The sequence below is a fragment of the Mytilus galloprovincialis genome, chromosome 11 (genome assembly GCF_965363235.1).
Source record: "Mytilus galloprovincialis chromosome 11, xbMytGall1.hap1.1, whole genome shotgun sequence".
Classification (NCBI taxonomy): domain Eukaryota; kingdom Metazoa; phylum Mollusca; class Bivalvia; order Mytilida; family Mytilidae; genus Mytilus; species Mytilus galloprovincialis.
The window spans coordinates 85,001,804-85,027,335 of NC_134848.1; the positions used below are offsets into that span (position 1 = coordinate 85,001,804).

The window sequence follows — 25,532 nt, forward strand, 5'->3', positions numbered from 1 at the left end:
TCCGTCAGTCTGTCAGTCAGTCCGTCCCATTAATATTTTTCGTCACATTTTTCTCAGGAACTACACTACCAGGATTTCTGAAATTTTGTTTCAGGCTTGATATAAGTCAGCTATACTGTGTGATGCATTTTCAGATTTATCACTCAACAACTTCCTGTTTACCGAACACTTGCATTTTTTTACACTATTAACAGTATCCACTTGCGGCGGGGGTATCATCAGTGAGCAGTAGCTCGCAGTTTCACTTGTTTTTATCAGATTTAAATTTCATTTCATGTTTTCTTTGAGTTTTTGGTATGTATGATATGGGATATGTTCCATATGTCGTAACTACAATCCCGTTCCCTTATCTCAGGAATGTGACCTACCGAATTAAACTTTTTACCTTTATTTGTGACATTTTTACCGTTTGTGTCTGTTAGTTTTGTTCACGCATCATTATCAATGTTATTGAGTTTGACGCGACTGTCGTGCAAGTGAGACGTTTGGCGCTGTAAAATCAAGTTCAATTCACCATTTTCTACATTTAAAAATGCCTGTACCAAGTCAGGAATATGACAGTTGTTGTCCATTCGTTTGATGAGTTTTATCATCTGATTTTGTCTCATTAGGTACTTTCGGTTTTGAATTTTCCTGAAAACTATCAGATTGGAGCGACTTAAAACGAACATAAATGGACGTGACACTTAACATATAAACATAAACAAACACTACGGTTGTTTTAAAGCATGTTACTGTGAGGATTGAACACGGTTCTGTCAATATTAAACACGGTTCTGTGAGGATTAAACACGGTTATGTCAATATTAACACGGTTCTGTCAATACTAAACACGGTTCTGTCAATATTAAACACGGTTCTGTCAATATTAAACACGGTTCTGTGAGGATTAAACACGGTTCTGTCAATATTAAACACGGTTCTGTCAATATTAAACACGGTTTTGTGAGGATTAAACACGGTTCTTTGAGGATTAAACACGGTTCTGTCAATATTAAACACGGTTCTGTCAATATTAAACACGGTTCTGTCAATATTAAACACGGTACTGTCAATATTAAACACGGTTCTGTGAGGATTAAACACGGTTCTGTCAATATTAAACACGGTTCTGTCAATATTAAACACGGCTCTGTGAATATTTAACATGGTTCTGTCAATATTAAACACGGTTCTGTCAATATTAAACACGGTTCTGTCAATATAAAACACAGTTCTGTCAATATTAAACACTGTTCTGTCAATATTAAACACGGTTCTGTCAATATTGAACACGGTTCTGTCAATATTAAACACATAGACATTAAGGTGCAGGTTTTGTAACAGAAGTACAATTAAAAAAAGAAGTGAAATGAATAGTTGACATCACTGGAGAGAGCAACAGAAGGACGTATCAAGGTTGTTAAAGCCAATTACTGTTAAACACGCTATTGTTATGATTAAATAAATAGCCACTGAGGTGAAGACTTTGTGGTAGAACAAAAATATAACAACGACGTGTAATTCCACGCTGACATTAATTGGGAGAAAATAGTGTTTAATGTTATTGCAGTTTTCCATTTTTATATAATAGGGTTAAACTTTCATTAAAATGAATATCTTCATATAATTGGCAATTTAAAATAACATAAATTTTATCGGAGTAGAAGGCAAACTACCAGCAATCACAGTAAAAATAAAACACAGCCATTATTGCCATGCATTTGCAATTTTTCCATATATTTTTCAATTACAATCAATGCCGATCATTACATGTATGACAGCCAGTAAACGTCAATTTTGACTTAATTAGATTGAGTTAAAACGTATACAAATATGACATTGTGTCTGTTAAATCAATATAGAATAAGATTATCAATGAGACTATATATCACAAGAGACAAAGGTAAGAGGGTATCAAAAGTAAAATCACAAAAATACTGAACTCTGAGGAAAATTCAAAACGGAAAGTTTCTAATCAAATGGCAAAATCTAAAAAGCTAAAAAAAAAAAAACAAACAACTGGCACATTCTTGACTAGTACAAGCATTTTCTTATGTAGCCTGGTTTTATAGCTCGCTTAACCTCTCACTTGTGTGTCAGTTGCATATATAAACAACTATATGGCAATGTTTGGCCCACAAAAATGAGAAAACACATACCATAGAGCAAAGTATAAAACGACCATGTATGACGAAACCTTCAATTAAATTGAGACAAAAATCCAAAGGAAGAGCAGATAACAGCCGAAGGCCGTCAATGGGTCAATTTGGTACGGTAGTACAATGACATCAATTTTTCATGTTAAATCATGTATTTCACATTAAAACCTACAATATTTAGAACGAAATTTACTTCAGTGTTTGTTATTCTTGTATCATGAATATCGTTCAACGAAACCAGAACTTAAATTGAAATAGAGAGATATTTATCAGTCTGACTACTTGACATAATTTGATGCTAAATGGTTGAGATCCAGGAGCTTGTGAGTATCCCAAATGAACCCTCTACCAGGCAAACTGTCATTACGCACCCGTTCATAATAGTATAGCCTACAAGGACTATTGAAGTGTTAAGTAATGCCTTTTATCCTAGAATGTGGAATTTCTTGTTATTGACCTACTGCTGCTAAGATCCATCCAATCATTTCAACATACCATAGACAATTAATGGAGAGAATTCGGCATAACAAAATGTCAAACCCGGACACTTTAACCATCCTCCAAGTCGAAAACCGTTACATTAATGTATTTTCAATATTTAATATGTTTTAGCCCAAAAAAGGCCAAATTGTTTTCGCATCGCTCCTCTAGGCGTCAGATTCCATTCTACGCCCCTCTTTCAAACATCCTAGAAACACACTTTTAAGAATTGAAATAGTTAGCCTCAAAACATTTCCCCCCATTATCATCTAATGAAGGTTATCATTCACAGTCGATCTAAACATGGGATTATGGGTAACATGGGATTATGGGTACAGTAGTGCAGCTGGGAAAGCAACAAAATTTCATAAATTGAAACCTTGAAAAAAACATCACGACACTTAATATGAAAATCATGACATATTCATAGTTTTCTCAGTAATAACAATAGTATACAATATAGATAAGAAGATGAGGTATTTGTGCCAATTATTAAGACAACTCTCCATCTAAGTACAAATTTTGATATTATTTCAGTTTTAATTCAAATCAATACGATAATATAGTTGCCCATATCAAGTACATTGTTCTTTGTGTGCAATGGTACAACTTTTGCCTCTTTTAATTTGTCTGGAAAAGTCACTGTGGCTGATTGTATAGTCTTGTTTATCAATTAAGTTATTGGTTTTGTGATAACTGGTTGTGCTAGTTTTAGGACTTTAACTGATATGCCATCTATTCCTGTTGGTTTTTTTATGTTTAATTTTGTAAGTTATTTATCTACAAATTCTTGTGAGATGGTGTGTGGCAGTTTTGGTTTCGTGTATTTTTGTAACACTTAGATGGTTATTATTAGCAGGTGTGTTGTTGCCAATATCTTTAGCCACATTTATAGAAAAAAACATTGAAGTGTTCTGCAACTTTCTTTTGGTCACTTATTATGGTTTCTTCATCACATAGAAAGATATTTTTTGTGAAGTTGCTACCTTTGTTTGCAATGAAAGGTATAATAGTAGGACAGACATCGGATGTTTTGGTCCACGTATGCAGCGTTCGTAAAAGTATGTTTTAATGGATTTTTTCTTTATTTTATTGACTAGATTTCTCTGTTGTCTATAGAGTTCCCAGTTATTACCTGATTTTGTGTGTTGTACCTATTGTACAGTTGTCTTTTTTCAACACTGCTTTTCGTAGCTCTTAGTTCATACATGGCGCTGGTTGTTTACATTGTTTTCTTTTTTCAAGGGAGCATGTTGGTCTAAAACATTTACCACAGCCTTTTCAAAATCTGAATATGTCTGATTTATATCATCTTGGTCTATTTTTCAAGAAAATTCAATTCATAAAAAATCAATTTAAAGCTTTAAAATATGCAGGAGCCACATCAGCATGAGTTTCAAGTTGGTATTTATTTCAACATCATATTTGAATTTAGCGATACACATAAAATTGTCATCACAGGATACTTTAATGTCACATTATTAGCCTCTAGATCCTACAAAAAGCATGATGCACAATCTAAAAAATTTATTCTAGATCTCCGACTAAAATCTACTATAGGAAAACCGTCTACTTTTTCCCATCACAAAAGTAACTCTTTGTATCAAATAGACTACATACATCTTATTAACCTCATGTGGAATCTTAGATCAATATAAAATACATGAAATGGATCCAGTCAACACATCAAGCCACACTTGTGTCAGTGCAAATTTAGAAATCAATTTTCAAAGGGAACATACCATCTCCCAAAAGACTTAACTAGAAGCTCTTAAGAGCCTGTGTCGCTCACCTTGGTCTATGTGCATATTAAACAAAGGACACAGATGGATTCATGAGTGATGACAAACTTGTGCTTTGGTGATGGTGATGTGTTTGTAGATCTTACTTTACTGAACAGTCTTTCTACTTACAATTTTCTCTATCTGTAATGAACTTTGCCCTTTAGTTACAGAGAAAAATATTTTGTAAAACCTTACCAAGATTTACCAAATTAGTGTTTAAAATTTGGGCCAGGTGAGCTAACAAAAACGCAGATGCCACTGCTGTTCCAGCAAAAATGATAAAATTACAAGGGCCTCAGTGGAAGGCTTCTCAAAGCAACTAAAATAACATAAGGAATGGGTCGATAAAAGAAAACCAAATGATATTTCCAAAACATCACTCATAAAACAGATGAGAAAAGAAAACTATGAAAACCGACAAAAAAAAATATATTCAAATATTATAGACAACCTGTCAATGATTTTTTTTTTACCAACTGATCAATAGAAATAAATGCCAATCCAAAACCTCAACAACCTCGATAATAAAAGGACCCAATTGTGATGTGATGATCTGAAAAACAAGCTTTATACATTTTTCGCAATATATAATAATAATAAATTCTTTATTTAAAGAGGGTAAACTCAGTTAGTTATAATAAACTAATCTTCCCTGAGGCCCTCACATACAGGAAGACCTATTTGTACCAAAATATAACAGTTACGAGAATACATATTGAGAAAATGTCTGAAAAGTCTATTTTTTTTGGCAAGAAAAAAAAACAAAAAAATCTTTAGACCCGGTTTTTAAATAGGACAAATTAAAGAGCACACATTGAGGATATAGAAACTGTTGTCTGTAATTCAAACAATTGTTAAATGTGGTAACAATAGCAATTTTAAAAATTGTTAAAAAAATCCAGTTCTTTCCTGTTACCAAAGTGTATCAATTTCAAAAAGTTTCTAGTAGGAATAAGGAATACGTTTTAGATACTATTTGTGGTTTACTAGTATATCCTGCAATCTTTTGTCAAATGCCAATTATTTATTTTAGCATTGGAAATACAAAAGGTTAAGAAATATACTAAAATATAGTCGGATATGTCGGTAACATGAAATAATCTTGAGTAACAGGACAACGGTAACACTGAGGACAGAATTGGTAACAGGAAGGATTATTTTTCTCCAAAAATTGCTTTATTTCATAGTTTAAGAACAATAAATCATTTCAGATTGGTCACAATTGGAGGATAACAGCAAACAATGTCATTTATCCTTTCTGTATTTGCAAGTTGAAAAATCTGCCTAGGTAATAAAAAATTATAAACTTAAATTCTTTTAGGGCCTCTAGGTAGACTAGCGAAATCTAATTGAAATAAAGTCATTAATAACTTACTTACTTATTTCTGTTACAATCTACTATACTACAATTGATCAATGTTCTCTGCTGTTACCAAAAGTGAACAAACTAGGTTTTCATTCAATACTCTTTATTTTATGTTGAGATTTATTTAATATGATAATGATAACGTCTAATAATTTCATTTTCGATGTAACGCGTCTTCTGATTGGCTGACGTTATTTTGTTATCAGCCCATAGACATAGTTAAGTCATGTGACCGTGACGTCATCAACGTTTTTTCATGGTATTCTACGGTTTAAAATGGAATTTAGAATTAAATTAGAAGAAATGACTGAAATATTTTTTCTGTCTATTCGACATAACATAAAAAATGTGGTGCACACTGTTAAATAACCCGCTACGCGCGTCCTTCAGTGTGCACCAAATTGTGTAGGTTATTTCTTCATAGACAGAAAAAAATATTACAGTCATTCCTTAATTAAATGATATGGTTGGCATATAGTAGATTACCTTTTTGATCCATCAGTGAAATTGTCCTTAACATCCTTCCTATTACTGATTATGGTTATGCTGTTACTGATTATGGTTATGCTGTTACTGATTATGGTTATGATGTTACTTTTTATCAAGTGACATGACAGAACGTAACAGAAAGGAGTTATGCAGTAATTTTTGTTCTTTTATTTGTATTGTGTACAAAAAATGTAGAAGTTTACCTCCATCTACATATTAATTTAATAAGATACTATAAAAACACATTTACTGATATAGTGCTGACAATGAAATATTCTTAGAAGGTATACAAAAAGGCTGTAACAGGAGAGAACAACAAAATTATTTTTCTCTAAATTCTGATCTTTGCCGGGGAGTTCAGATTTTTCAAATTGGCTGTCATTCTCCTATATATATGAAGTCATACATTCAGGAAATGATGCTTTTCTAATTGCATTTCATGAAAAAGTCTTGGACTTTCAAACGGGTCCACATGCAGGTGACAAAAACACGAGTGGTAACAGGAAGGAAATTACCCCTTGGGACAAAATTTAAAGGACCCATAAAAATGCAAAATTTTATCACATGCTATAAAATTGAGAATGGAAATGGGGAATGTGTCAAAGAGACAACAACCCGCCCAAATAAAAAACAACAGCACAGGGTCACCAACAGGTCTTCAATGTAGCGAGAAATTCCCGCACCCGGAGGCGTCCTTCAGCTGGCCCCTAAACAAATATATACTAGTCCAGTGATAATGAACGCCATACTAATTTCCAAATTGTACACAAGAAACTAAAATTAAAATAATACAAGACTAACAAAGGCCAGAGGCTCCTGACTTGGGACAGGCGCAAAAATGCGGCGGGGTTAAACATGTTTGTGAGATCTCAACCCTCCCCCTATACCTCTAACCAATGTAGTAAAGTAAACGCATAACAATACGCACATTAAAATTCAGTTCAAGGGAAATCCGAGTCTGATGTCAGAAGATGTAACCAACGAAAATAAACAAAATGACAATAATACATAAATAACAACAGACTACTAGCAGTTAACTGACATGCCAGCTCCAGACTTCAACTAAACTGACTGAAAGATTATGATTTCATCATATGAACATCAGGCACAATCCTTCCCGTTAGGGGTTTAGTATCATACCATCATAACATATATGAGAAGAACATAACCCGTGTCATGCCAACAACTGTTTTTAGAATAAATGTGTTTAGTTCCGATGCAAAGACCTTATCAATGACTCAATATTAACGCCAAAATATGCAATCTTTAATGACTTGACAACAGTATCGTAATTATATCCCTTCTTAATAAGTCTATTCAAAGGTTTTGTAAGTTTCTGAGGTGAATACTGACACCTTTGAGCTTTATAAAGAATATTACCATAAAAAATTGGATGTGAAATACCTGAACGTATTAAAAGTCTGCATGTTGAGCTATATTTACGAATAATGTCTTTATACCGATGATAAAATTTAGTAAATGTTTTGACTAGTTTGTGATATCGAAAACCCTGGTGTAATAATTTTTCAGTAATACATAAATGTCTCTCGTTAAAATCTAAAACATTGTTACATACACGAGCGAATCGTACAAGTTGAGATATATAAACACCGTAAGATGGTGACAAGGGAACGTCACCATCTAAAAACGGATAATTAACGATAGGAAATGAAAAATCATCCCTTTTATCATAAATTTTAGTATTCAGCTTTCCATTAGTGATATAGATATCAAGATCGAGAAAAGGGCAGTGGTCATTGTTAGTATTAGCTTTATTTAAAGTAAGTTCAACAGGATAAATTTCATTAATATACATACTGAAGTCGTCATTATTGAGAGCCAAAATATCATCCAAATATCTAAAAGTATTAATAAATTTGTTTATCAGATGTTGTTTCGATAGGTCTCTGCTTATTTTTGTCATAAATTGTAACTCATAACAATACAAAAACAGGTCCGCAATAAGTGGTGCACAGTTAGTCCCCATTGGAATTCCGATAATCTGACGATATACGGAATCCCCAAAGCGAACAAAAATGTTATCTAGTAAAAATTCAAGGGCATATATAGTATCAAAGCATGTCCAATTAACATAGTTTTTTTGGTTTATTGCTACCAAAAAATGACCTAAAAGAGTTTGAACATATATATTCACATTCTGATTTTTTGAATGCCCATTTAATTAGGTGTGTGATTTTTTTCTTAATGAGAATGTGAGGCAATGTGGTATACAGGGTAGAAAAATCAAAACTTTGAACAGATTCAAAATCACCAATATAAGCATGCAATTTATCAAGTACTTCCAACGAGTTCTTGACACTCCAAAAGTAATTTATTCCACTATTTTCGAAGGCCTTATTTGAACAATTTATTATCAGGTTTTTAATTGTACCAAGTGTGCTGGTAAGAAGAATAGACAATTTAGTAGTTGAACAATGGCTTGAAGACAAAATAAATCTATATTTGTAAGGGGTTTTGTGTAGCTTCGGAAGCCAATACATAGTTGGGACTTTCATTGTATTTGGCTCTGCTTGTAAAGCGGTGCCTGAAAGTTTATGTTTGTTACAGATTTCGTTTTCTGAAATTGGAGTCAGTTGGAATGTTGGGGAATTGGTGATTTCCTTTTTCAGAACCTCAAAGTAAAATTTACGACAAACAATAATAATATTATTAGCAGCTTTATCTGCCGGGACAAACACAAATTCCTTGGCTAGTTCTTTTAGTTTATGTTTGATACGAGAAATAGGTTTATTGTTGTAAGGGTTTATAGTAAAATGTTCTTTAAAATGTTGAATACGTATATCAACTATCTTCATTACTGAATTAAAAAAAGAGTCCAAAGATTTTTTGTCAGCTTTTTCCCGTTTTATCCATTTCATACAGTAAGTATGGAGTGATTCGTGGATGATATTACGACACTCATTCCAATTAATAATTGACGGGGGACGATATTTAGGTCCTTTACTGAGGAATGATTTTAACTCTCGGTCTTGAACGATGTTAAGATCTCCTGTTATAACATGGGAAATGGGGCCATAAATATATTCGGAATTACTGCAATTACATGAAGTAGGTGTATTTTCACTGATATTAACATCTTTACACAATTGACTATAATTAAACACAAATTTCCGGGTAGATTTCTTGTAAATATAACAAATAAGAGGTAGCTCAGTATTGTCAAAATATCCAGGAATTTGTTCTTTAACAGAATGGTCGTTAAATATACCGGCAATATTTACAAAATCAAAGCCTTTATTGACATACTTAATTTTAATAAAATGTTTTTTATGATCTTGTATTTCCCTCAATTGTTTTAGCTCTTGTGCATTGTTTAATATATAAAATTGCAACTGCCATGAGGTGAAATAGTTGATAATGACTAATCAGCAAAGAAAGAAGATGTGATTATTAAACTTCCAAGGCTTTGAGTACTGGTAAGTCATACATTTTATTTCAATATAACAAAGTTATTATCTTGTACTTCCAGATTATTGCATTTCAGTATATTTTTGCTACTTCAAAAAATTATGTAAAAATGAACACAGCTTTAATCTGAGGTAGGATGACCTTCAGAGAACAATTGGTTTTTAATTATTATTATTATTTTTTTTTTTTTCTTCCGCCAAATTTTGTTCTTGCGATAAATGTTTACAGTGTATTTCGCAATATGTCGCTTAGATATTTCCCATATGGTATCGTATAGTTTATGCGCTTTTAAATTTCACCTGCTAAGCCGATCCATTTTCAATGTAAGAGTTATCTCCCTTTTCACTGTTTACCATCTGTGTGCATCTCCTTCGTAACAAAAAAAGATAGCGACAAAATTCTTTTTACAAATTTGTTCGTTTTATCCTCAAGAATTTTTGGCTAATTTGGATCGAAGCGATTCGATGACATTTTATAGGAATTATCTACCTTTACAAAATAAATTTGTCTGTATGTTCATTTAACTCATAAACAGTTAACCGTATAACCCTGGAATGTTTTTATTTGAGTGTCCTAGGTCCTAACTTAGAAAATTAGGTCAAGGTCAAAGGTCAAGGTCAAATTCTCAATTGTGACTTTTGCTTGTTTTTGCATTTTTTCCGACACTTTGAAAGATACAAACTAAAGAACAAGTGCAAAATGTCAGCTTTATTGTAATGAAGATATGCCACATTTAGTCTTATACTATTTATTGGCATCTTATAGTTGTTTTCCCTCAAATGTCTTGATATGAGGTTATTTGTTTATGACTTCAACTAAGTTCATTATAAAGGCATTTGACCTTGTACAAAAGATTAGGTGACAAATGACCTTGAAAAATGACTACCGGGAGTGACCTTGATAAAACCGGAAGTAGCCTGTTTTGCAATTTTTTTCATCTCAAAGTACCCAGAATCAATATATTTTGTCATATAGATACATACTCTGATTACTGGAGACGAAACATGACTTCAAACAAACCGGAAGTGACCAATTATTTCCCCTTCTACATACAATAGTTTATAGAAATATATATTTTTGGAATCAGTGTGAAATAAACTATCATATGAGACCGGAAGTGACATTTATTTCACCGGTAGTAGCATATTATCTCCCTTTTATCACTCAAAAATATAATTAAACCATTATTTATCTCATCAGTATGAAGACTATCTTCTTATCAAAATTTATTTGGTGTGGAAAGACTTTCAATTGTTCCTTGAACAATTGGTTTTTAATTTTGTATGTTTTTCTTCAAGGTTTTTGTATCATGTTTTAGAAAACATAGTTAAAGTACTTCTAGGGATTGTTTAACGACCTTGACTAACCACGAGGGTCTAGCACGGTCAATGAAATACCTACAGGGCAGTTTTTTTCACAGGAATCACCATAGAAACCAGGAGGACATGTGCAGTGACCTGTTGCTGGGTAACAATATCCACCATTTTGACATTTACATTTAGACTGACAATCTTTACCATATAAACCCTTTGGACATTGGGATTCACAGGTCAAACCTTTCCAGCCTAAAAATATAAATTTCGTTTTTACATTACAAGTGGTCAGTTTTATTCACTGGTCAAACCTTTCCAACCTAAAAATATAAATTTCATTTTTACATTACAAGTGGTCAGTATTATTCACTGGTCAAACCTTTCTAACTTTAAATATATATTTCATTTTTACATTCAAGTGGTCAGTACTATTCACAGGTCAAACTTTTCCAGCCTAAAAATATAAATTTCATTTTTACATTATGAGTGGTCAGTATTATTCACTGGTCAAACCTTTCCAACCTATAAATAAATTTAATTTTTACATTATTAGTGGTCAGTACTATTCACTGGTCCAACCTTTCCAACCTAAAAATAAATTTCATGTTTACATTATGAGTGGTCAGTATTATTCACTGGTCAACCCTTTCCAGCCTAAAAATAAATTCAATTTTTACATTTTGAGTGGTCAGTACTATTCACTGGTCAAACTTTTCTAACCTAAAAATAAATTTCATTGTTACATTATGAGTGGTCAGTATTATTCACTGGTCAAACCTGTTCAACCTAAAAATAAATTTATATTTTACATTATGAGTGGTCAGTATTATTCACTGGTTAAACCTTTCCAACCTAAAAATATATACTTCGTTTTTATATTATTAGTGGTCAGTATTATTCACTGGTCAAACCTTTCCAACCTAAAAATAAATTTATTTTTTACATTACGAGTGGTCAGTATTAATCACTGGTCAAACCTTTCCAACCTATAAATAAATTTCGTCTTTACATAAGTGGTCAGTATTATTCACTGGTCAAACCTTTCCAGCCTAAAAAAAAAAAATATTTTTTACATTATGAGTGGTCAGTACTATTCACAGGTCAAACCTTTCCAACCTAAAAATAAATTTCATTTTTACATTCAAGTGGTCAGTATTATTGACATGTCAAACTTTTATAACTTCAACTTCACATTCAAATCACAGGTAGTATGATGCCTTGTATTCACAGAGACAAAATCTGGAGAATTGATATGCTTGAATATTTCTTTGTTCTTGAATGGAAGACCTCATCAAACAAATATCAGAAAAAATATTTTGGTAATAAATTAGTTAAAAGTACAAATGCTTCAAGTCATGTAGTACCAATTTCATTTGGATGACTGCCAATATTCCATGGTTAAAGGTCATTGGTAACATTGTTGGCATATTAAAAATATATAATTTTGATCTTTGTAAGAGTATTGCATAAGAATAGGAATAATATTGCATTTTATGAGTTGCCACAACAGGAATAATATTGTATTTTATGAGTTGCCACAACAGGAATAATATTGTATTTTATGAGTTGCCACTACAGGAATAATATTGTTTTTTATGAGTTGCCACAACAGGAATAATATTGTATTTTATGAGTTGCCACAACAGGAATAATATTGTTATCTATGAATTGCTACAACAGGAATAATATAATATTTTATGAGTTGCCACAACATAAATAATATTGTATTTTAAGAGTTGCCACAATAGGAATAATATTGTATTTTTTGAGTTGCCACTGTCAAATTAGGTTTTGGCCATCACAAATATTAATTTTACTGGCTCCTCTCTGTATCGCACATGCATGTGCATTATAAACTCTATGATACATATTTTATGATTTAGCTAAAACTATCACAAACTCTATGAAACATACTACATGATTGGTTAAATTATCACTCTCTCACCTGGTGAACAAATACAGAATCCATTCTCAGGTACACACTCAGCGTTGTTCTGACAAAGACAAGTCTGTAGACATCCTAAACCAAACTGTCCCTTTGTACATTTAGTTCCACAACTGTAAAATAATCATCAATAGTCTACAATTAGGTTCATGTCTGTCATAAATGATTCCGATATACATACAATTGGCTAAAACTATCTGAAAGTCTATGATACATACTGTGAAAGTCCTTTTATTCGTGGGGTACCGATTTTTCAAAGTTTTGATACCCCCGAATTAAAGTACTTTCACAGTACTATATGATTGGCTAAAACTATCTGAAAGTCTATGATACATACTATATGATTGGCTAAAACTATCTAAAAGTCTATTGATATGGGGACGAAGTCCTGAATAACAGTAGAAAAATCAATAAAAAAAATTTTTTTTAAAAATCGGGAAGAAAATTTCACCGAAATTTTCATTGTACTAATGAACTCAAAATCGTTCAATTTTTTTGATGTCATGTTTTGAATTCCCGCATCTGCGCAGACATCTACAATGTACTTCCTTTCCGGTCTCGTTTGTATGAAACTTTGAGTAAAATATATATTTATCAGTCTAGTATAAAATAGGAAGGAACGCAATACCAATTTTATTTTTAATAATTCCTTGATATGAAAAAAAGTTACCTGATGATAGCGTTTCTTTGTTTACATTGCATATGACTTCATAACTTAAATAACGTCACAACTAAAATCCCTAACAACAGAACCAAAAAATCGGGAAAATTTCCCCGAAATTCTCATTGTACTAATGAACTCAAAATCGTTCAATTTTTATACGACCGCAAAATTTGAAAAAATTTTCGTCGTATATTGCTATCACGTTGGCGTCGTCGTCGTCGTCGTCGTCGTCGTCGTCGTCGTCGTCGTCGTCCGAATACTTTTAGTTTTCGCACTCTAACTTTAGTAAAAGTGAATAGAAATCTATGAAATTTTAACACAAGGTTTATGACCACAAAAGAAAGGTTGGGATTGATTTTGGGAGTTTTGGTTCCAACAGTTTAGGAATTAGGGGCCAAAAAAGGGCCCAAATAAGCATTATTCTTGGTTTTTGCACAATAACTTTAGTTTAAGTAAATAGAAATCAATGAAATTTAAACACAATGTTTATGACCACAAAAGGAAGGTTGGTATTGATTTTGGGAGTTTTGGTCCCAACAGTTTAGGAATAAAGGGCCCAAAGGGTCCAAAATTAAACTTTGTTTGATTTCATCAAAAATTGAATGATTGGGGTTCTTTGATATGCCGAATCTAACTGTGTATGTAGATTCTTAATTTTTGGTCCCTTTTTTCAAATTGGTCTACATTAAGGTCCAAAGGGTCCAAAATTAAACTTAGTTTGATTTTAACAAAAATTGAATCCTTGGGTTTCTTTGATATGCTGAATCTAAAAATGTACTTAGATTTTTTATTATTGGCCCAGTTTTCAAGTTGGTCCAAATCGGGGTCCAAAATTAAACTTTGGTTGATTTCATCAAAAATTGAATAATTGGGATTCTTTGATATGCCAAATCTAACTGTGCATGTAGATTCTTAATTTTTGGTCCCGTTTTAAAATTGGTCTACATTAAAGTCCAAAGGGTCCAAAATTAAACTAATTTTGATTTTAACAAAAATTGAATTCTTGGGCCTCTTTGATATGCTGAATCTAAACATGTACTTAGATTTTTGATTATGGCCCAGTTTTCAAGGTGGTCCAAATCAGGATCCAAAATTATTATATTTAGTATTGTGCAATAGCAAGAAATTTTCAACTGCACAGTATTCAGCAATAGCAAGAAATCTTCAATTGCACAGTATTGTGTAATAGCAAGAAATCTTCAATTGCACAGTATTGTGCAATAGCAAATATTTTCAATTGCACAGTATTGCACAATAGCAAGAAATATCTAATTGCACAATATTGTGCAATAGCAAGAAATTCCAATTGGATTTCAATTGGAGTTATCTTTCTTTGTCCAGAATAGTAGTTGAATCAACTTAAATCATTGTTTTATACAATATACAATGTATATTCACTTTTACTACCAACTGATAGATTAAAACAATCTTTACCATTCAGTAATAACAAGCACTTTTTTTACATTTTAATATTTTATGATGTATTTAAATGAGTAGTTATTGTTGCAAACTTCATTAGAAATTTGAATTGAGATCAGTTTTGAAATAAGGGAAAGGGGGATGTGAAAAAAAAATTGGGGGGTCAATTTTTTTCATTTCAGATTTCATAAATAAAAAGAAAATTTCTTCAAACATTTTTTTGAGAGGATTAATATTCAACAGCATAGTGAATTGTTCAAAGGCAAACATATTTTTTTTAAGTTCATTAGACCACATTCATTCTGTGTCAGAAACCTATGCTGTGTCAACTATTTAATCACAATCCAAATTTAGAGCTGAATCCAGCTTGAATGTTGTGTCCATACTTGCCCCAATCGTTCAGGGTTCAACCTCTGCGGTCGTATAAAGCTGCGCCCTGCGGAGCATCTGGTTTTTGATGTCATGTTTTGAATTCCCGCATCTGCGCAGAAATCTACAATGTACTTCCCTTTTCCGGTCTCGTTTGTATGAAACTTTGAGTAAAATATATATTTATCAGTCTAGTATAAAATAGGAAGGAACGCAATACCAATTTTATTTTTAATAATTCCTTGATATGAAAAAAAGTTACCTGATGATAGCGTTTCTTTGTTTACATTGCATATGACTTCATAACTTAAATAACGTCACAACTAAAATCCCTAACAACAGAACCAAAAAATTTTCATTGTACTAATGAACTCAAAATCGTTCAATTTTTTTGATGTCATGTTTTGAATTCCCGCATCTGCACAGAAATCTACAATGTACTTCCTTTTTCCGGTCTCGTTTGTATGAAACTTTGAGTAAAATATATATTTATCAGTCTAGTATAAAATAGGAAGGAACGCAATACCAATTTCATTTTTAATAATTCCTTGAAAAAAAGTTACCTGATGATAGCGTTACTTTGTTTACATTGCATATGACTTCATAACTTAAATAACGTCACAACTAAAATCCCTAACAACAGAACCAAAATCGGAAACGTTACGGTATTTCCGTTTCTTTTTTTTAACAAATATTTAAGTTACAAAAAATAATTCATACAGACTTCGTCCCCATTTACAGGTAATGCCTGTCTCATATAACATACTATTGTCCTGTGTAACCAGCTTGACATTGACAAACTCCAGTTTTATGGTTACAAAGTCCACCATTCTTACAGTAACAGATCTTCTGACATCCATCACCATAGTATGGAGCTGGGCAAGTCTCATTACATAGGGGACCAGTCCATCCACTGGAACATTGACTACACTTCCCATTCCCTGGGTCACACCTATAAAACAAAACATAATGTATGGATGACATCACAACTATCTGAACAATCAGATAACTCTATAAATCAATTAACCTCTGTCATCAGACCAAGGCACTGGTGACATCACAACTATCTGACCAATCAGATAACTCTATAAATCAATTAACCTCTGTCATCAGAATAGATCACTGATGACATCACAACTATCTGACCAATCAGATAACTCTAAAAATCAATTAACCTCTGTCATCAGAATAGGTCACTGATGACATCACAACTATCTGACCAATCAGATAACTCTAAAAATCAATTAACCTCTGTCATCAGACTAGGTGAAATCACAACTTACAGATATCAGATAACTCTATAAATCAGATAACTCTAAAAATCAATTAACCTCTGTCATCAGACTAGGTGACATCACAACGAACTGACCAAGTTACAAATATAGAAAATAAATTTAGGTATAGTAGATGTAACAAGAATGTGCCCCTAGTATACAGATGCCCCATCCTCACTATCATTTTATATGTTCAGTGGACCGTCAAAAATGGGGTAAAATCTCTAAGCTGGCATTAAAATTAGAAAGATCATATCATAGGGAACATGTGTACTGAGTTTCAAGTTGATCGAACATCAACTTCATCAAAAACTACCTTGACCAAAAGACCTGAAGCGGGACAGAAGGACAAACAAATGCACGAACGGACGGACGCACAGACCAGAAAACATAATGCCCAAAAAAGGGACATAAAAAGACGTGAGGTATCTCTTTTTGCCAAAACATGAAAGATCAGACAATATTCTTTAACTCTTTTTTTTTTAAAATTAGTGCTATCTTTAAATGTATTAGTTTCTGGTATTTTGTTTTCAAAGCGGCCATGTTTTCTCAAATCATTCTTTAACTATATTAGTCACCACTTAGTAACACTCTTGTTATAAAGGGAGAGTATGTTTAACAATTCTACAATTAAGAGAGATAACTTTTCAACAAACTTGAAATAAAGGGAGAGTACTAACTGATTATGATATATTTTCATATCTGTAACACATTTATAACAAACAGCTACGCCATGAGCGCATGATATGCCTGTAGCTATTTAAATAATAAAGTTCAATAACTTCTCAATATCATATCAGAAATTCATGAATAACTAAAGGGAAGTTATCTTAATTGATATAAACTAGTCACCAAAGTTTCATGATAACTGCTCAAAGCATTTTCAGAAAACTGGAAACCCCCCTTTTTATGAATAAAATCACATAACTCTGTAACATAAAATCTAATTTCTTTAAAGATAAAAGGGAGCTTACATCAATAGATATAAACAATTCACCCAAGTTTCTTGCAAATTGGTGAAAGTGTTTTTGAGTAATTGTCCGAAAAGTGGAAAATCTAACTTTTTTAATGAAAAACAAAACAAAAGCCGGAAACTTCAAATCAGAAATTTGAATTTTTCTAAAAAGGAAAGAGAGCTTATGTCAATAAATATATATATAATTCACCAAAGTTTCATGGGATTTGGTTCAATAGATATAGGAAGATGTGGTATGAGTGCCAATGAGACAACTCTCCATCCAAATAACAATTTATAAAAGTAAACCATTATAGGTCAATGTACGGCCTTCCACACGGAGCCTTGGCTCACACCGAACAACAAGCTATAAAGGGCCCCAAAATTACTATTGTAAAAAAACATTCAAGCGGGAAAACCAATTGTCTAATCTATATATAAAAAACGAGAAACGAGAAACACATAAACAAGCATTTTTAAGTTATTGTCTGACATGATGATGACAGACAGACAACAGTATACCATAATATGTCCCGTAAACATGCGTATAACAAGGGGAGATTACTCACCGATCTGTAGTTTTTCTGTTACATTTACAATCCTTTTGACATTTCTCTCCGTACTTAAAAGATGGACAATCTGAAAACAGAACAAAAGTAAGATAACATTTCTGTTGAGTGTGACAAAATAATAGTTGAAAGAATAGTTAATAGAATTGATAGATAAAAAGACTGTTATAAGGTCAGACGTCAGATATCAATTTAGTCCTTTTCGTAGATTGAGGGTATTATAATAGTTGAAAGAATTGATGGATAAAGAAGCCTTGTTCTGGTTTCAGTGGAAAATCAAAATATTTTTTTTTAAATGAGACAGTTTATGTTTATAAAATATGAATGCAAATTTAGTGATTAGCATTTTGTGTCACATTTTATTCACAAACAGAGTTCAATCAAAATGATTATTTCAAGAACATATAGTATGACATACAATTAAAATGAAAAATACACTTTCTCTTCACCAATATTTCACAACACAAAACTGTTATATTCCAATCCTCTCTGCTACCTTTTCAAATCATTATTTTCGAAATGTTTATATGAGTCAAGACATTAAAAATATCTGTCCAATTAACATGATTAATCTGTCACATGACAGTCAGATGATACTTACTACTTTCAGTGCAGTCTGTCCCAGTATAGCCCACAGGACAGTCATGTGATACTTACTACTTTCAGTACAGTCTGTCCCAGTATACCCCACATGACCATCACATGACAGTCACATGATACTTACTACTTTCAGTACAGTCTGTCCCAGTATAACCCACAGGACAAATACATGTTCCTTTTACTGCTTCCCATGTTCCTCCATTTTTACAGGAACACTTCTGAGAACAGTATGGTCCAAATGTTCCTTCAGGGCACTGAATAGTACAACTGAAAAAATATAAACAGAAATTATAATGTGTTCTTTTAACAATGCTTTTGGTTGGATGGTGTCATATATTTGTGAGAGGAAAAATCCTGTTATAATAACCCTGATGACCAAATGAATTTTCCTCTTGTTTAGAAAACTTACTGACACAATTTAGCTTTTAATCTAGAATAGAAGAATAAACCATGATAGTTAGAACTCATTTATTTTCATTTAGAATCAATTTTGTGGTTCAGGGAGAAAACTATTTTAGAGGGTTCCTCAATTTTTTTTTTTCAAACTTTACCAAGAAATTATAACATAGGACTTAGCCCGTACTACTTCTCTGTCATATATTTAATTTTCTCCTTTCTACATAGGAGCACATGTACACTTCCCTCTGGTTCTACTCAGAAGTACATGTGCATGCACTTCTGTAAGCTACCCTGTGATTCAGCCTGTTACTTTGTCCTTATTTCTAGGAGGTCATGTACACTGCTCTGAGTTTTTACCAACAAGCACCTCTATAAACTACCCTGTGGTTTTATCTGTTATATTTACCTTTCTCCTTTATATCCTGGAGCACACGTACACTGTCCTGTGATCCTGTCACATGTTGCTCCATTGTAACACCTACACTGAGCCTTACAGTTTCCACCCCACATACCTCCTGGGCAAGGCTCTGAACAAATTGATCCCTAAAAATATTCAAATTCTTTTTAAACTTTTTTATGAGAAAAGTGCTTCAAAAACTTTGTTAACATCTCAGATCTGTATTTAGCATCTTTTGATGTTGGGATGTATTAGTACTCTTCCAAGTCCACGCTGTAGTTTTGTTAGATGTATTTAGCATCTTTTGATGTTGGGATGTATTAGTACTCTTCCAAGTCCACACTGTAGTTTTGTTAGATGTATTTAGCGTCTTTTGATGTTGGGATGTATTAGTACTCTTCCAAGTCCACGCTGTAGTTTTGTTAGATGTATTTAGCGTCTTTTGATGTTGGGATGTATTAGTACTCTTCCAAGTCCACGCTGTAGTTTTGTTAGCTGTATTTAGCGTCTTTTGATGTTGGGATGTATTAGTACTCTTCCAAGTCCACGCTGTAGTTTTGTTAGATGTATTTAGCGTCTTTTGATGTTGGGATGTATTAGTACTCTTCCAAGTCCACGCTGTAGTTTTGTTAGATGTATTATCTGTATTTAGCGTCTTTTGATGTTGGGATGTATTAGTACTCTTCCAAGTCCACGCTGTAGTTTTGTTAGATGTATTTAGCGTCTTTTGATGTTGGGATGTATTAGTACTCTTCCAAGTCCACGCTGTAGTTTTGTTAGATGTATTTAGCGTCTTTTGATGTTGGGATGTATTAGTACTCTTCTAAGTCCACGCTGTAGTTTTGTTAGATGTATTTAGCATCTTTTGATGTTGGGATGTATTAGTACTCTTCTAAGTCCACGCTGTAGTTTTGTTAGATGTATTTAGCGTCTTTTGATGTTGGGATGTATTAGTACTCTTCCAAGTCCACGCTGTAGTTTTGTTAGATGTATTTAGCGTCTTTTGATGTTGGGATGTATTAGTACTCTTCTAAGTCCACGCTGTAGTTTTGTTAGCTGTATTCAGCGTCTTTTGATGTTGGGATGTATTAGTACTCTTCCAAGTCCACGCTGTAGTTTTGTTAGATGTATTTAGCGTCTTTTGATGTTGGGATGTATTAGTACTCTTCCAAGTCCACACTGTAGTTTTGTTAGATGTATTTAGCGTCTTTTGATGTTGGGATGTTTTTAGTACTCTTCTAAGTCCACGCTGTAGTTTTGTTAGATGTATTTAGCATCTTTTGATGTTGGGATGTATTAGTACTCTTCCAAGTCCACGCTGTAGTTTTGTTAGATGTATTTAGCGTCTTTTGATGTTGGGATGTATTAGTACTCTTCCAAGTCCACGCTGTAGTTTTGTTAGATGTATTTAGCGTCTTTTGATGTTGGGATGTATTAGTACTCTTCCAAGTCCACGCTGTAGTTTTGTTAGATGTATTTAGCGTCTTTTGATGTTGGGATGTATTAGTACTCTTCTAAGTCCACGCTGTAGTTTTGTTAGATGTATTGAGCATCTTTTGATGTTGGGATGTATTAGTACTCTTCTAAGTCCACGCTGTAGTTTTGTTAGATGTATTTAGCGTCTTTTGATGTTGGGATGTATTAGTACTCTTCCAAGTCCACGCTGTAGTTTTGTTAGATGTATTTAGCGTCTTTTGATGTTGGGATGTATTAGTACTCTTCTAAGTCCACGCTGTAGTTTTGTTAGATGTATTTAGCATCTTTTGATGTTGGGATGTATTAGTACTCTTCCAAGTCCATGCTGTAGTTTTGTTAGATGTATTTAGCATCTTTTGATGTTGGGATGTATTAGTACTCTTCCAAGTCCACGCTGTAGTTTTGTTAGATGTATTTCTATTTGTATCCATCTGATGAGTTAAGCCTTTTTCAACTGAAGAGCCTGTTGATTGATCAGTGGTTGTTGTTGGTTCATGTCTGTCATATTTGTTTTTCATCAATTGTTGTGTTATAAATAGGTTGTTAGTATACTCAATTGAATTGTTTTATATTTTTCATGAACAGATGCCTATAGTTGCTTACAACCACTGTATTTGAATTTTGGTTGACACATTGTCAATCAGAACACATCTACTTATTTTTATGAAGTTCTCAATGTGTTCATTAATTATCTTTATTCATTAACTGAATGGCATAAGTGTCCTGAGAGGTGAATTCTTACCATCCATCTTCAATTTCTAATGACATAAAGACATACATATTTATTATCCATAGTAGGTAAAAACATAAATATTCATGATTGCGAATACTAACATTTCATCTTTAATTAAGTATTGACAAGATTATTGTCTGTCGGGTATGACTTTATTCATAAGTAGACAATGAATAAATCATTTGTGTGAAGGACATGAATATTCATAATTCATATGTGTGTAGGACATGAATAATTGTAATTTATTAATGTGTAGGACATAAATATTCATAATTCATTTGTGTGTAGGACATGAATATTCACAATTCATACAAAGTAGGATCATGATGATGAAGAGTCTTTAGACATTATTTGTGTCATAAGAATTTTCTTAATTTTTTATCAGGAGGAAATAAATATTCATATTTCATTGTTAGTAGGACATGAATATTCATAATTTTGTACAAAAGGGGTATGAATATTCATCATATAAGTACTTACAGTCCATGTGTCCAACTCTTGCAAACTAAAACCAAAGAGCCAAATTTGAAAAAGAAATTCCATGATCCTTTAAACAAAGCATTATGGGTATTTATGTTTACGCCATACCAACAGTTTACGCCCGTAAGAAAATGTACGTCTTGCCTTTTTCAATTTACGCCCGTAAGAAAACTTATGCCTTGCTTATTTCAATTTACGCCAGGTTTACTGCTTTTTTCTACGCCCGTAAGGACTACAATATTACGTTTCCTGCTCCTTTACGCCTGGATCTAGACACGCAACTACCACTTACGCTTGGTTTATGCCTTATTTCCAGGCGTAATACGCCTTATATTTTCGTACGAGTATATACAGGGAACTGGTATTAAAAGTCATCTGGGCCAACACAAATTGATTTTTTAAAATGATTTTTGTACCATATAAAAAAGTGACAACTAATAAAGATAATAAATAAAATTTGTAATGGAAAATGATTGGTTTTGTTTTGTTTTTTAAATTTTTAGACCCTCAAGCCTCATTAAAGGCAATCATTCTCCTAGTTGTGTTCTTGTAAAAATGGAGGAACATGTGAAGCAGTAACATTAACATGTATCTGTCCTGTGGGTTATATTGGGACAGACTGTACTGAAAGAAGTAAGTTGCTAAAAAAATAGGATAGGTAGGTAGGGAATTTATGTTTTTTTTTTAACATTTTCTAACAGTGAGTATATGTGCATGGGGGAGCAATATTATGATTTAACAGTACTTAATTTATGGAAATAAGGGTAGGACATTTAGAAAGGGGTACAGAAAACTCGAAGTCACATACTATTGTGCTACTTTTATTTCAAGAAAAAATAATTGTCATAATTTTTATTTAAACTTAAACTTATTTTAGCCAATGTCTGCCTCAAATGTATGTATTTCTATATAAGCTTCTTCAATGGATAATATTTCAAGTTTTTTGTCAAACAATAAGAAAAAAAAGCAACAGTACAGAAGCAATGAGGATCCAAAATTCCAAAAAGGTGTACCAAATACGACTACGATAATCTATGCCAGGGATAAGAAAATCCTGAGTTTTTCGAAAAAATTCAAAGTTTTGTAAACAGGAAATTTATAAAAATAACCACATAATTGATATTCATGTCAACACCGAAATGTTGACTACTGGGCTGGTGATACCCTCGGGGACGAAACGTCCACCAGCAGTTGCATCTACCCAGTGGTGTAAATAGTTATCAAAAGTACCAGGATTACAATTTAGTACGTCAGACGCGCGTTTCGTCTGCATAGGACTATTCAGTGACGCTCATATCAAAATATTTATAAGGCAAAACAAGTACAAAGTTGAAGAGCAATATGGATCCAAAATTCCAAAAAGGTCCCAGGATTATAATTTAGTATATTGGGTCATATTCCGCATAACTTTGCTATGCATTTAACTTAAATTATATTCAAGCAATTAGTCGGGCGTTCTTCATGAATGAACAACATAACAATGCTCTGGAAACACACAATTTATTAAAGGGTTATATGCACTGAATTGATTTGGCCATACATGATATAAATAAGCCTATACAGAAAAGTCCAATGTATTTTCGAACTGATAGATATATATATACATATCAGTGTACAATGATAACAGCCAATGTAATGTTGAGTGTTGGGCGATCTGGATATAGAATGAAGATGTATAGAGAAAAGGTAAGATTTTCTATTGGTGACAAATTTTTCAACTATATACTTATCATGCTTATACGAGGATATATCAACATGTAACATTTAAAATAGATAATGCCATGGTAAACGGGAAAGGATTTTATTTGAAATACACTTTGGTGTATTTGAGCTTTTGATTTTCCATTTGATTAGGGATTTTCCGTTTTCAATTTTGCTTGGAATTCAGTAAGCAAGATCAAACTACGTAAAAGATAGGTGGAAGACACCAGAGTGACAGTCAAACTCACAGATCAATAAGCAAAATGTCAACGCCATGGCCAAAAAGGAAATGACAAACGACATATCATAGATTAGGTCCTACAAATTCGTCGGTTCAGCTATAGTTTTTGACAAAATTCTTTCACATGAAAATAGTTTGAATGATTTTGAATCTGTTCAAAGTATTGATTTTTCCACCCTATATACCACATTGCCTCACATTCTAATTAAGAAAAAAATTCACTCACCTAATTAAATGGACATTTAAAAAGTCAGAACGTGAATATATATGTACGTCTTTTAGGTCATTTTTTAGTAGCAATAAACAGAAAAACTATGTAAATTGGACATGCTTTGATACAATATCTGTCCTTTAATTTTTACTCGATAACATTGCTTTGGAGATTTCGTATATCCTCAGGATATCAATATTCCAATGGGAACAAACTGTGCACCACGTATTGCGGACCTGTTTTTGTATTGTTATGAGTTATAATTGATGACAAAAATCAACAAAAGCCATCGAAACAACATCTGATATACAAATGTAATAATACTTTTAGATATGTGGATGATTTGTTGCCTCTCATTAATGACGACCTCAGTATGTATACTAAAGAAATTTATCCTCTTGAACTTACTTCAAATACAGCTGATACTAACAAAGACCACTGTTCTTTCCACAATATTGATATCTATATCATTAACTGAAAGCTTAATAGTAAATAAAGACAACAGTAGTATACCACTGTTTGAAAATTTATGATAAAAGAGATGATTTTTGATTTCCTATCGTTAATTATCAATTTTTAGATGGTGACGGTCCCTTGTCACCATCTTACGGTGTTTACATATCTCCACTTGTACGATTCGCTCGTGTATGTAACAATGTTTTAGATTTTAACGAGAGAATTTAATGTATTACTGAAAAATTATTACAATCCTATAATCCTGGAAATATTCTTTATAAAGCACAAAAATGTCAGTATTCGCCTGAAAGCTAACAAAACCTTTAAATAGACTTATTAAAAGGGATATAGCTACGATACTGTTGTCAGGTCATAACAAAATGCAGATGTTGGCTTTAAAATTGATTCACTTATTGGGTCTTTGCATCAAAACTAAACACATGTACTTAAAAACCAGTTGTTGGCATGACACGGGTTATGTTCTTCTCATATAAGTCATATTCATATGATGAAGACATAATCTTTCAATCAGTTTAATTGATGCCTGGAGCTGACATGTCAGTTAACTACTAGTAGTCTGTTGTTATTTATATATTATTGTCATTTCTTTTATTTTCTTTGTTTACATCTTCTGACATCAG

The 25,532-nt window shown here is 32.6% G+C and overlaps 2 protein-coding genes across 2 annotated transcripts in view; one reads left to right on the forward strand and one right to left on the reverse strand.

Moving 5' to 3' along the window:
• LOC143052947 (uncharacterized) overlaps window positions 1–25,532 on the forward strand; it is a 605,057-nt gene that overhangs the window by 363,757 nt on the left and 215,768 nt on the right. The window lies entirely within an intron of this gene.
• LOC143052007 (uncharacterized) lies at window positions 11,052–19,733 on the reverse strand. Its single transcript, XM_076224980.1, has 6 exons — window positions 19,603–19,733; window positions 18,922–19,064; window positions 18,198–18,267; window positions 16,166–16,351; window positions 12,948–13,060; window positions 11,052–11,254 (listed from the first exon to the last, which is right to left on the reverse strand). Exons 1-6 carry the CDS (start codon window positions 19,704–19,706, stop codon window positions 11,052–11,054), a joined length of 819 nt encoding a protein of 272 aa, XP_076081095.1. The 5' UTR covers window positions 19,707–19,733.

Bases quoted from the DNA above. Each gene is read 5' to 3' on its own strand.
- LOC143052007 (XM_076224980.1), bottom strand. From the start codon at position 19,706: ATGTGGGGTGGAAACTGTAAGGCTCAGTGTAGGTGTTACAATGGAGCA. The intron at 19,065-19,602 runs GTAAATATAACA...ATATTTTTTCAG, and splicing joins CCAGGATATAAAGGAGAAAG to TTGTACTATTCAGTGCCCTG. The intron at 11,255-12,947 runs GTGAGAGAGTGA...TTATATTTTTAG, and splicing joins ATTCTGTATTTGTTCACCAG to GCTGGAAAGGTTTGACCTGT.